The following is a 12,674-nucleotide window of genomic DNA, read 5'->3' as shown; positions in this document are numbered from 1 at the left end:
GGAGAAAGGCTGCAGTTTACTGGGTCTTCTCAGGCTTCAATGGCACCTACAGTGGATTAGTGGGTAAAAAGGACTAGAGAAGCCAGTTGTGCCCAACACATGAGGAGGCTATGACAGGAAGAAGCAAAGTTTGAGGCTAGCCCGGACCTCATAGCTAGACCCTGTCTTGGGAGAGAGAGAGAGAGAGGGAGGGAGGTAAAACCAGTTAGGCAGTTCTGCCAGTATTTATCAGGTGAAGTGAGGACTTCAGGGAGAGTGACAGTGGCCAGGAGAAGAAAGCGGGCCACATGGAGAGTAAAGAGAGATCAGTTCGAGGACAGATGGAGTATAAACCAGTAAGGAGAGAGGGCCCACTGTTTGGAGTGCCAGCCCCCTTCTCTTCTCTCCATAACCAACTCCAGCCTTTCCTCAGTGTCTGAGCTTCTCAGATGCAGATCTCTTCTGAGGTTCTGAACCCATTGTTAGTTTTCTTCGTTGAAAAGGTTTGAACACCTTGGGCGTCATAGTGTGGACACTTTCAGGCCCATCTTACTGCCTCTGCTGTGGGCTATAGATGTAGGGGATTCTAGCCAAGTCACCCGTTGATACATTATACAGCTGTTGGTAGAGACAGCCACTGGTGTACAGGAGACCGAGATCAAGATTACTGCCCTTGGAGGAGAGACCTCATTGCAGAAATACAGCCATCTGGTGTGATAACGGAGCCTGGGCATGTTCCTTTCATGTGAGTGGTAAGGTGTAGTCTCACAGAGGAGGTGAAAATGGGGGCAAGGGGGGAAAGTCCATAAAGCTTTGGACCTAGAGGGAGAAATTCCAGAACATATTGTGACATCAGAGGCTTGAGGCTAGAGTGTACATGGCTTATGTAAGAGCCATAGGGAGGGTTGTGGAAGGAGTGAGAGAGGGTGAGGGATGTTAAAGAGAGGCCAGACAGTACCCCACAGAGTGTGGAATGCTAATGTGGGATTGTGAAAATAATACCATGAATTTGGGAATTCTGATTTTTTTACAGTAGAGATACGTCCTGAAGTATTTATAGTTGAAATTATGTAGTGCCTATAATTTGCTTTCAAACATTCTAGGGAAAAAAATGAAATAAAAACCAAGAGTTGGACAGAGGTAAAGGTGACAAAATAAAACATAGTAGAAACTTGATGTGTGTGTGAAGTGTATGCATAGGTATGCATGTGTGCTTGTGGATACACTTTCCTCTGTGTGTGTGTGTGTGTGTGTGTGTGTGTGTGTGTAGTGTATGCATAGGTATGCATGTGTGCTTGTGGATACACTTTCCTCTGTGTGTGTGTGTGTGTGTGTGTGTGTGTGTGTAGTGTATGCATGTGTGTGTATGTGTGTTTGTAGATATACTTTCTTGTGTGTGTGTGTGTGTATAGTGTGTGCATATGTGTGCATGTGTGTTTTATGGATACACTTTTCTGTGTGTGTGTGTGTGTGTAGTGTATGCATATGTGTGCATGTCTATTTGTAGATATACTTTCTTGTGTGTGTGTGTGTGTGTGTGTATGTATAGTGTATGCATATGTGTGCATGTGTGTTTGTGGATGCACTTTTCTCTGTGTGTGTATGTGTGTGTAGTATATAAATATGCGTGTTTGTGGATGCAGTCAGTCTCGTGTGTGTGTGTGTGTGTGTGTGTGTGTGTGTAGACCAGAGATCAACAACATCATGTGTCTCCCTCTGTCTCTCTCCATGTTTTTTTGGGACAGGCTTCTCACTGAATCTGGAGCTCACAGTTTTGGCTAGCTTGTCTAGCCTGCAAGACCTGACCCCTAAGTGCAGGGGTTACAGATCTGCACCCCTCTCTGGCCTTTTATGTGAGTGCTTGAAATCCAAACTCAAGTCCTCATTTGCACTTTACCTCCTCAGCCATCCCCCCACGCCAGTGATTTTTGAAACTGAACAGTGTTCACTTTCTATGTGTCTTCGAGGGTGTTTGAAATTTTCCATAATGCAGAGTATTGAAGGGCAAGTTTGGGAGCTTGGACTAAGTGTGACTTTTAGAACATGTGAAGGGTTTTAGCCTGACAAGGAATATGGAAAAAGCTCCGAGAGACCCACAAAGCTTCACTTGGAATACTGTGAGATAGCCGGGAAGGAGGCAGACTGGACCTTGATGAAGGTGGAGGCCATGAGAAAGAATCTTTTTGGAGAGCTGATGAGGAACTAATGACAGAAGAGGAATTCAGGTAGGTGGGGCTGCAGAATCCACTCAGGTGCCCTGCTGGGAACTTCTCCCTTCCCCTACAGTCAGTCGCAATTCTGGGGACAACCAGGAGGAGAGGAAATGGTTCTTCACTAAGGAGGAACTGAAGCTGGTCTTGGGACTGCCAGCAGGGTGCTGGGCAGCGGTGAGTGGAGGTGAGATGGCCAGCCGGCAGGCTAGCTTCTTAGTTTTGTTATGAAGAACTTCTGGGTGGCAGTTTCTTGTGAAAGTTAGCGGTTATGGTGAGCCATTTAGAGCACGTTTCTGCATTTTTGTTTTGTTTATTTTTGCTCTGGAAATGGTGTAAATCTTACTAGTGATCCTATCTGAATAATTAAGATTGAAATTCTCTTGTGAAAATGAGTACTTTAAAATGTATTTGTAAATTAAATGAGTAAAAATGATAAGATCTGGGGGAAATTCCAACTATGGGAAAATTTTATATTTATATAAATGACATATATATGTGTGTCTTCTGATTTGTCAGTAGCAAAAAATATTTAAAAATATACTTCAGACCCAATAGAAAGTAATGGTTGCCAGAAATTAGAGAGACATGGTAGTTCCCCAGACCTCTATAATTAAAGGTGTGAATCCTAGAAGCACATCTAAGAAAATACGCTATAAATATTCTGCTCCGAGAAAGGACTAGGTGCGCCCAAGAAGCTTGCGGGGGCCCTCTTCTGTCCTCGTGACTCTTGGTGTGTTTGGAGTCAGGGCTTTCCACTGTAGCCCAAGCTGGCCTCAAACTCACGGAGGCCTTCGTGCCTCAGCTTCCTGGGTGCTGAAGCCTGGCGGGGAACAAAGGTAGAAGGTCTTATTGGGTGGGCAAACAGTGTTGGAGCACGCGTTAGCTCTAGCACCCTGGAGATTTCCTAGTGAGACATCTTGTCTTTCCACCTGACCTGTCGTCTACATCTGAGCTTATACCGCAGACAGGCACGAGAGCGTGGGTTGGTGGCTGCTGGGCCGGGCACAGTTACGGGCCAGCTTGGAATGAATTCCCAGTCGCTGCAGTAAAAAGCTCTCAGGCAGTAGGAAGAGGAGGTGGCAGTCTCTCTCTAAAAGCAGGAGAGGTGGTTTGTTTCACTCAAGGACTCATCGCTGAGCGGCCCGGTCACAGAGGAATAAGAGTGGGGCACACATCCTGAGTCTGATTATGCAGGAGGCAGCCTGATGGAGATGAGAGGGGAGAGGTGTGGCGCCTCTGATTGTCAGGAGAGAAAGATGCCCAGGGAGTAGGCATCCATTATCTCTTCCTACAAAGGATTAGTGTGGCTTGTGAGAAATTAACGGCTTTTTAGTTAGCACAGAAATAGTCATGAATTAACATTAGGACCAGAGATGTAAAGCAGCTAAAATAGGCCTTTCTCCACCTCCTTTCTCTTCTTCCTCTGTTGATTTGCTCTTTTAAAATGAGAGCTAGCTAGTCTTCCCTCCCTCCCTCCCTCCCTCCTTCCCCCTTCCTTTCTTCTTTTCTTTCTTCCTTTTTTTTTTTCTTTCTTTACCCAGAGCAGACATCATCCCCTTTGCAAGTGTGGTCTGTCTTGAGGGAGTGATTCAGTTTGTGGCTGTCTGTAGAATGTGTCAGCAAGAGATTGAGAAACAGCTTAGACAGTAACATTTCCACCAGGTCACTTCTTTCAGACCATTCTCATGCATGGATAGCCTTCCATGGCAGACCAAGGTCTCAGGAGAACAGGCACGGTAGTCTTTACCTGTAGTGTGAGTACCCAGGAAGCTGAGGCAGAAGGTCTTGACTTTGAGGCCAGCTTTGGCTACAAAGTGAGAGCCTGTCTCAAGGAACAAATTCTCAGAAGTCTCTTAGTGACACAGTCCCTTTTATCCAAGCACTGCGTGACATTCAGTATGGTTATCATGGATTACAGATGCTGTACCTAGATACACATGTGCAAGTGAGGGTAAGGGAGAGAAGAGGATGGATGGGGAGGGAATTAGACCCACCATGTGTTAGATATTGTGCTTATTTCTAATTTAACATGTACTTTTCTTTGTTGTTGTTTTTCATTTTATAATTTAATTTAATTTTACATATTTACAGCCACGGATTCCCCTGTCCTCCCGCCCCCCCCCCCCCCGCCCTTCCTATTTTTCATTTTTTATTTATTTGAGACAAATACTTACTAGTCTCGAACTCATGATCTCCATGGTCCTCTTGTCTCAGGTTTCCCGGTGCTAAGATTTCAAGTATACCTGTACCTACCTAACAAATACAATACTTCCAAAGGACCCGTTATGGTGTTGATAAGGCATTGTCCTGTGTGCTGGGCTATAGAAAGGAAAAGAGAGCTTACTCCATTAGTGAAGACAGACTTTAAAAAATCAAATCAGATAGTGTACTGTAGTTTGATCGAAGCCTGTGGTGGAGGAATAATGTCGCAGGGCTCCCTGACGCTGACCCAGGGGCATGTGTCTCCAGATGAGATGGGGCAAGGCAAGAGGAGTCAGGAGGAAAGGTGAGTATGTGGTCTCTGGCTGAAGCCGTGGGATTCAACCTTGCAGGCCAAGGGCACAGCATAAGCACAGTCAGACTCAGGGAGAAAACCGCCCCTGAGGTGGGAGCTCGAAGGTGAGGTAGTGGACCAGGGGTAGAGATGATGCTGGCTTAGGGGCCAGGTGCTGCCTTGAGGGCTGATGGGCTTGCCTGAGGAACAGTTTCTAAGCGCAGTTCACTCTCTCTGTTCCCCCTTCTGGCTTCACCAGCCTAGGAAAAGACCAGAGTCTGAGCAGGGAATTAGCTAGTGTGATTAGGGTATACCTGTTCTGTTCACAGCTTCCCTGGCATTTCTGTTTTGGACACCGGCCTCTGTGTCACATTAACATTGTACACACTGTATGTGTGTACACCTGTGTACTCGTTCATCACCTCAGGGTGAGAAATTTCCCCACATACATCTTGCCTGAATTTTACCATTTCTGCTTTATCGAATCTGAATCAGAAAGGTGTCAGCCCCCGGTGTGGTTGGTTCCATGTACCTGCCTTCTCGTAATTATTACTTTGACTTTTTCTTCTTTCTAGAACACAAGCAGACATTCCCAAACATACTGAAGAAGGGCTATCTGGAGATCAGGAAGAACCATGACAGTTACTGGCAAAGCTGCTATGCCGAGCTCTCACCCTATAACTTACACTTCTACAGCCTGGACAGCAGCGGGAACCAAAGCCCGTATGCCACGTACCAGCTGTCACACTTCCAGAGCATATCCGTTCTAGGCAATCTGGAGGCCAGGATGGTAGACACTGTTCTCTATGACAATTCTCAGCTGCAGCTAAAGGCGGAGTCCCCGTGGGAGGCATTGGACTGGGGGCAGAAGCTCTGGGAAGTGGTGCATGCTGCCGCGCCCAATTGCATGGGCCGGCAGGATGAGCTGGCAAACGCACCAGGACTTGGTCATCATGGTGACTGTACACAGACCCACTGTTTACAGAAGCAATCCAGTGGGCTGCTGTCCACCCCTGTCTTGGACAGCCCCAAGCAGTACCAAAACATCCTCAAATCAGGGACACTCTACAGACTGACCGTCCAGAACAACTGGAAGGCATTTACATTTGTGCTGAGCGAGGCCTACCTGATGGCCTTTCACCCTGGCAAGCTAGACGAGGATCCCCTGTTGAGCTACAATGTGGATGTGTGTCTGGCTGTGCAGGTAGACAACCTGGATGGCCGTGACTCTTGCTTTCAAGTCATTTTCCCCCAAGATGTCCTCCGCCTCCGGGCCGAGACCCGACCGAGGGCTCAGGAATGGATGGAAGCTCTGAAGGCGGCAGCCAACGCGGCGAGGAGGAGTTCCGAGCAAAACCTGCAAGTCACACTGAGGAACAAACCCAAGGATCAGGTGGGTGGCCGGGAGCTGCGGAAGAACAAGCGTCAGTCGGTGACCACCAGCTTCCTGAGCATCCTGACAACCCTGTCTTTGGAGCGAGGCCTCACCGCTCAGAGTTTCAAATGTGCAGGTACGGAGCGCGTGTCCAGCCTTAGGCGCATTCATGAGCTTCCCCACATCCTACAGTGGGAGTTCATTTTCAGACCTCCTCATGTGACAGTCACAGATGTTTGTTAAAACCAACTATTTATAAAAAGTATCTCTCTAGCCGGGCGGTGGTGGCGCACGCCTTTAATCCCAGCACTCGGGAGGCAGAGGCAGGTGGATCTCTGTGAGTTCGAGGTCAGCCTGGTCTACCAAGCGAGATCCAGGAAAGGCGCAAAGCTACACAGAGAAAACCTGTCTCAAAAAAACAAAAACAAAAACAAAAACTCTCCTCCAAGAAGTATACTTCATTAAAAATTTGCTGGCTTCCAGGCCAGCAAGGGTTACAGAATGAGACCCTGTCTTTAAAAAAAAAAAGAAAAAAAAAATTAAGCAGCGCACAGGAGGCTAAGTTGGGATTGCCAGGAGTTGAAAGCTAGCAGCTAGCATGGGCTACATATCAAGTGTCAGGTCTGTCAGGGTTATGGTATTACAGTGTGAGACCCTGTCTCAAAAATAGCCCAAACCAAACCAAATCTATCCACCCTAATACTCATTGGTAAAGCAAATAGAAGCCATGATGTATGTCAGTGAATCAAAATGACTTGGCCAAAGCCTGACCAGACTGGAATTTAGGCTTCCTGAGTCAGCCATGATTCCATTTCCTCTGCCTTCTTGAATAAAGGTCACTGTGATTGTGTACGTCACAGATTGTTTTATGACAGAATTTTAAGTCCTAGTAACTAGGTAGGCTAGGCAAATGTTCCTTCTTGGCCGCTGAGACTGACCGTGACTTTGTCAAGCCCTCTTTGACTCTGTCAAATGTCAGCATTGAAGACAGTGTGAAGATGGCTGAAAGGAGGGTACACAGTTGTTCAGCAGACGATTCCTGAGGCACGAGGGCAAGCCCGAGTTCCTGGAGCTGCTGTGTGAGGTTGACACAGAGTGGACTGGAGCCCAGTGCTCTGCTCTGTCCATCTACTGTAGGCTAAGTTAAAATCGCCCCCTTTCACCAGACCCCCAAACTTGTGGTGGTAACTCGCCACAAAGACAGACTTAAGTGGAAGCCTGATTGAGAAGTTTTAAAGTCAAGTTCGTTAGACGTAAGCATGCTGGTTAAAGATGAACAAGAAGCTCACCACCAGCCAAGAGCAGGGTTTATATTCTGGTCTTGCTTCTGCAAGCAATTGATGGTGGTAGAAAATGCACACTTTAAATTCCGTGTAGTCACACTGACCACCTTTCGATTGGAGACCAATCGACTTGAAGAAGGGTCTCGGTGACTGTGCAGTAGGACCTTAGACGTGGGGCTGGCAGAAGGAGAAACTCCGAGCCAGAAATACCAGGACAGCCAGGTGTGGCAGTGCACTTGGAAGGCTGAAGCAGGAGGATTGCCAGTTTGAGGCCAGTCTGGGATACATAGTGGAAACCTGCCTGAGAAAATTAAAAAAAAACCACATCGCAAGAAACACTGAGTCGGTGTAGAAGCACCAAGAGGGGTGTGTGTGTGTGTGTGTGTGTGTGTGTGTGTGTACATATGACAGACCAGACTTTGTGTTGAATCAGCCAGCTACTTTTGGAAGTGGTTTTGAAATAAGGCAATAGTTTTAGTAGTTTTTGTGTATCCCATTTGTCTTGTTTTTATTTATTTTAGATATTAGTGTTTGGGGATCTCACTGGTGCATATATTATTATACTTCAGAATTCAGCAGGCATACAGCGGTATTAATTGCTTACGAGATAGGCGTCTCGAACTCATAGTATACTTATGGGGCCTTAGATTGCCGATAGAGTCAGTAAATCTCTTGTTATTGGGAGATGAGAGGACAGCCGGTCTTGTTCCCAAGGCTGTCCCCCAGAGTAGCAGTAAGAGAATGGAGAGAGCCTGGGGTGGTCTGTGAGGCCTGCCATGTGGTTAGCACTTCTCACATTTCTCTAAGTTGGCTTCCTCATGGAGTGCGCATTACCCATGGTTCGCACTGAGGGAATATTTGAGAGCAAACCAAGTGCGTGGAAAATGGAGAAAGTAAAACAGGGAAAGGCAAAGTGAGGAGAGGAGGCAGCGAGAAGAGGCTGAGTCGAACAGGGAAGGATTATAGAACAGGCGGGAAGAGCTCTTTGGACGCATCACCAGCCCCGTGGTAGAGTGCCTCCCTTGGCTGGCTAAATTTGGTGCTCGATAAATCTGGCTTGCTGGAGGATAGTTGAGTAGGGGTGCGAGGGAAGCCAGGGCATGGGAAAGAAGTCAACGCTCCTTGCTCTGCTCAGCTGTTGCTCATACTTGGGCTTGGCACTCCCGTGGGATGCAGGTGGGTTTCTAATTTAGGGTGGAGAGGATGCTAACTTACATATGTAATGGATAAAGTAGCACATTCCAAAGTGGGATCAGTTCTGTTCCATTGCCCCCTTTCTTTCCGCCGGAGAGTGTGGTATCCAGCCTCTTCATGATACATGTAGTTTAAAGACCTTTTCCTTGCCAGTACTAAACAGGTTGGAAATTATTCTGTGTGTCCTGTAGGGGGCAGAGTCTCAAAAGAAAAAGGAAAAATAAAACAAAACAACTTGATAAACAAACCTGAATTTTTTTTTTTTTTAAATTACTCAGAGGCAGTTTGTTATATCAAAGATGGCCTTTAAGGACCTGTGTTTCCCACTGTTAATTTAAATGGCTTGCTCTGCTTTTTGTCTTTCTGTCCTCCTCCTCCTGGCGATGACTCTGTGAAAAAGCAGCTGCATAGCATGTGTGCCTTCCCAACTGCCAGTCAGTTCCACACACTGGGCTTTATGCATTTCTTGAGAAGCAAATTCATAGAATTTTGTGGTCTTAGGTACCTCTTTACACTGTTGAGTTCTTAATGCCTGCTTTGTCCCCCTCCCTTTAAATATTCTGGATGAATAAGTGTTAACTAGAAGGTTGCACTGGGTAGCTCTTTATTCTGATGTCATTTGGTTATTATTCTGAGGAGCCACAAATACTGGCATTTACATATATAAAATAGGACAGTTGGCCTATTCCACTAAATTCTTTCTCTAAGTGAAGAATTCTCTAGATCCCTTAAAATTTTTTAAATTTTTAAAAAGAGTCTCTACAGAAAAAAAAAAAAATGCAGCATGACCATCCCAGGATGCCTGAGGTTATAGTTTGAAGTTATATGCTGGCCCATGACTGCATATTTCTCAGCTTATGTTTAGACTTAGCTGCATAGCTTCCTCTTCAGTTCCATGGCTGCTTAGAAAGCTCTTGCTACAGAAACCTAACCATGTTCATGCCTGTCTCCTGGGGACCCCTGACCTTGCCTGTTCCACCTCCTAACATCTGAAAACCCATTCCTGTGCTCATTCCACCATTCACTGCTTGCCCAGTACTTGGGTGTGCCTGGGGTCAGTGCTTCAGAAGTGTGGATGCAGTAATTCCATTGGTAACTGCCAAACACAGCCATGACAAGATCCACAGGCCTTCAGAGGTGGTGCCAGCTAGGACCGTATGAGACTGCTGATCTTTCATCATTTCTGGACTATAAATAAGGCACTTGATAAGGTTGGAGCTCATGTTGACCATGATGTCACAGGAAGTTCTTGAGCAGAGCAGCGTGTGCTGGACCAGGTGCTGCAGAACTGTTATTTGGGGGTGCTTTAATATGGCCTCTGTGGAAAGCTTCTGCAACAGAAAATGAGGTGTGCTTCTTTGGTGAAATTATGGGCTGGAATTCAAAATTGTATCTGATAGTGAGGAATCTGTAATGCTAAAATATTAATGCTTAAAAGATGATTGTGCAGTTTATTAAAATATTTATGAAGTGCATACCCATCAGAGGTTCTAAGTTTGGTTACTCATAACTGCTTTATAAAACAGACTATAAGACAACATGCTTGTTTTCTTTAGGGATTCGACATGAGCATCTACTTATCCGCACTCAGCAGATACATGGTTTTCTTGGTGTTAGTGCACACAGTCATTTCCCAGCAGTCAGGAGAACTAGCAACTGAGTACAGTCATTTGAAGAGCCTGGGACTTCCTAGGTGTGACAGAGATGCAAAGCTCGCCCTCAGAAGTGCTCCTTGTGTGTCTTTTGTAATCTGGAGGTGGTTTGGATGGCCCACTCAGGGCAATGCTCGTGAGTGGAACTGAAGCTGAGTGTGGGGAGAGAAGGGCGGGCGGGCCTCGGCCTCCACCGTTTCCGATGTTGTTTTTAGGGTTTTGCCCCGCTGCTGTTTAACCTCTGGGGACTGCTGGTGGAGATTGTGCATCTCTGGCATTAAGAGCTGTTACTTTCCTTTTTCTTCCCCTCCAGCCCTCAGGAGGGGGGAAACTCAAGGGGGGGGGGGTGCTGTGAATTCTTCAGCCATTTAGTGCAAATTCCTGTAATTACCGGCATTGTGTCTCCCCTGAATGGCACATAATGCAGCAGAAGCCGTTCCTAATTGAGACCTTACAGGAGGTACAAATCCCCTCTTTGTTCAGCCTGACAAATTAGTGCCAGAAAGTGGCAGGGTCCGAGTGGGAAACAAAGGCAGGAAACACAAAGCTGCAACTTCAGGCTACAGTAATAACGCTCTCTGTCCTGAAGGGACAAGTAATGACCGATGAAAAAAATGAAGGGTTGTTTGTTGTTGTTGTTGTTGTTGTTGTTGTTATAAATTCCCTTGACATGACAGCACCTCGGGGTTGCTCTATTTATTTAGTAAAAGTGATTAAATAGTAATACAGCAGGGCAGCCCATTGTTCCCCTGGGCACCCCCATCACACAGACCCCTGTTGCCTCGGCTAATTGATTGACAATGAACCTCTGAAAGAGAAGTTTGTTGTTAGGACCTGGGATGTGGGAGCATCCCTGCCCCCTGGTGCGTCCCTGCCTGCACGTTTCATTTTATGTGAACTGTGCTCCAGTTTCCGGAACCTCGCCTCACCTGACCCACGCTCTCCCTGGCCTTTTCCTCCCTGACACCGACAAACAGGTAGTGGAGAGATTGATCCTTGGGGTCAGCTCCCAGCCCTGCTCCAGGGAGGCAGAAAACAGAGGTCGGAACGAGGGGAAGAAGGGTTGCTGATGCTTGACGGCAGTAAAGGTGGTTTCTGATGCCTGGGGTTGGCTGTCTGAAACTAGTCTTGGCTCTAAGATTTTTTTTTTTTCCTCCTGAAATTCCTTGCTCAATCATTGAAGAAGGAAAAAAAAGAAAGAAAAAAAAAACTTCATGCCAATAGCATTTACATGTTGGGGGAGGGAGGAATTTTGGAGCCAGAAACAAAACCTTTTTTTTTTTTTTTTTCCCCCAGTGGCCTGAGAAACCAGATTTGATTACTTGAGGATCAAATCTGGCTGTTGGTGGTGGAGCTCAGTACCTCAAGGATGCTGTAAGCTGTGAGAAGTTGACCAAAGGCCTCTAGGCAGATAATTAATAGCCCCCTGGTTATATATACTCAACTAGCTAAGCTGAAGATAAATCCCTAATTTAACTCTGTTACAGCTGCAAAAACAAATCATTTCAAGCCCCCAGGAAAGCAAAATATATTAAACAAACAGTATCGACCTCACTAATACCACATGGCATTTCATGTGATAAATGAGGGCATATTTCTGGCAAGCGCCTGTTTTGTGATATCCTTTAGACATAAAGGATACCTTCACCCTAGCAATGCAAGCATCCGTGATAGAAAGTAGGGAGAGGTTAATTATTCATTCGGTAGCTACCAGTTTGGAAGTAAGCAACATTTCTGTGTTGGGCCTCGTTAGTTACTTATTGGCCTTGAAGTAAATCCTGCAAAGTGGTTGTTGTTGAGAAAGAGACATTGAATCTGGCAGCTGATTGTGTGTGTGAATCTCCTTAAAGGAAGATCTCTTGGTTCCCAGATGCCAAGAGGAGCAGCTGTGTTTTTTACTCAAGGAAGAAAAAGGACAAGTGTTAGGGAAGGTTTGTTTGTGTCCTGTGTGAGAAATTGGGGGCCAATCTGGTATACCAAAGTGGCAGGTCTTCTAAGGAAATGAACGTGGAAACCAAGAGAAAGAGAATCTCCTTTGTGTTTCCAGCTCTATTTCTGTACTGCTTCAGATTTGCCTCCCTTTTGGTAAGAATAGTAGTAAGGCGAAGATTTATTTGATTAGTGGAGAGGCAGGTAGAGCGTTAGAGGAAGAAAAACAAGGAAGAAAGATGTGGTTATGTCTTCGAGGCACGGAGTCAGCTTCCTACGTAAGAAGTGCTCAGTCTGTTGATGATGTCTTGCCATGTTGTCCAGGTCACTCACTGTGTCACTGTTTGGGGTTGTGGCTTCTCTCTCTCTCTCTCTCTCTCTCTCTCTCTCACTCTCTCTCTCACTCTGTGTGTGTGTACACTAAATGGATGAATTTCTCTAACCTTGACTATGACCGCAAAGATTGCTGGTAGTAAAAAATCATCAAATAAATTTTAATTTGAATGTTTATGTCAGTAAATATTTAAAAGGGTGAAAACTTACTTGTTTATTAAA

The 12,674-nt window shown here is 45.9% G+C and overlaps 1 protein-coding gene across 1 annotated transcript in view; it reads left to right on the top strand.

The window, feature by feature from the left end:
- The window catches only part of Plekhm3 (pleckstrin homology domain containing M3), a 162,477-nt gene that overhangs the window by 32,703 nt on the left and 117,100 nt on the right, over positions 1 to 12,674 (top strand). The window contains exon 3 of the mRNA XM_036173200.1: positions 5,262 to 6,197. Within this exon, the coding sequence (XP_036029093.1) occupies positions 5,262 to 6,197 (936 nt within the window). The remainder of the gene's footprint in view (positions 1 to 5,261; positions 6,198 to 12,674) is intronic.

This window comes from Onychomys torridus, chromosome 23 (genome assembly GCF_903995425.1).
Source record: "Onychomys torridus chromosome 23, mOncTor1.1, whole genome shotgun sequence".
Taxonomy (NCBI): Eukaryota; Metazoa; Chordata; class Mammalia; order Rodentia; family Cricetidae; genus Onychomys; species Onychomys torridus.
The sequence above is the reverse complement of the archived record's forward strand: the minus strand, read 5'-3'. Positions and strand labels throughout refer to the sequence as shown.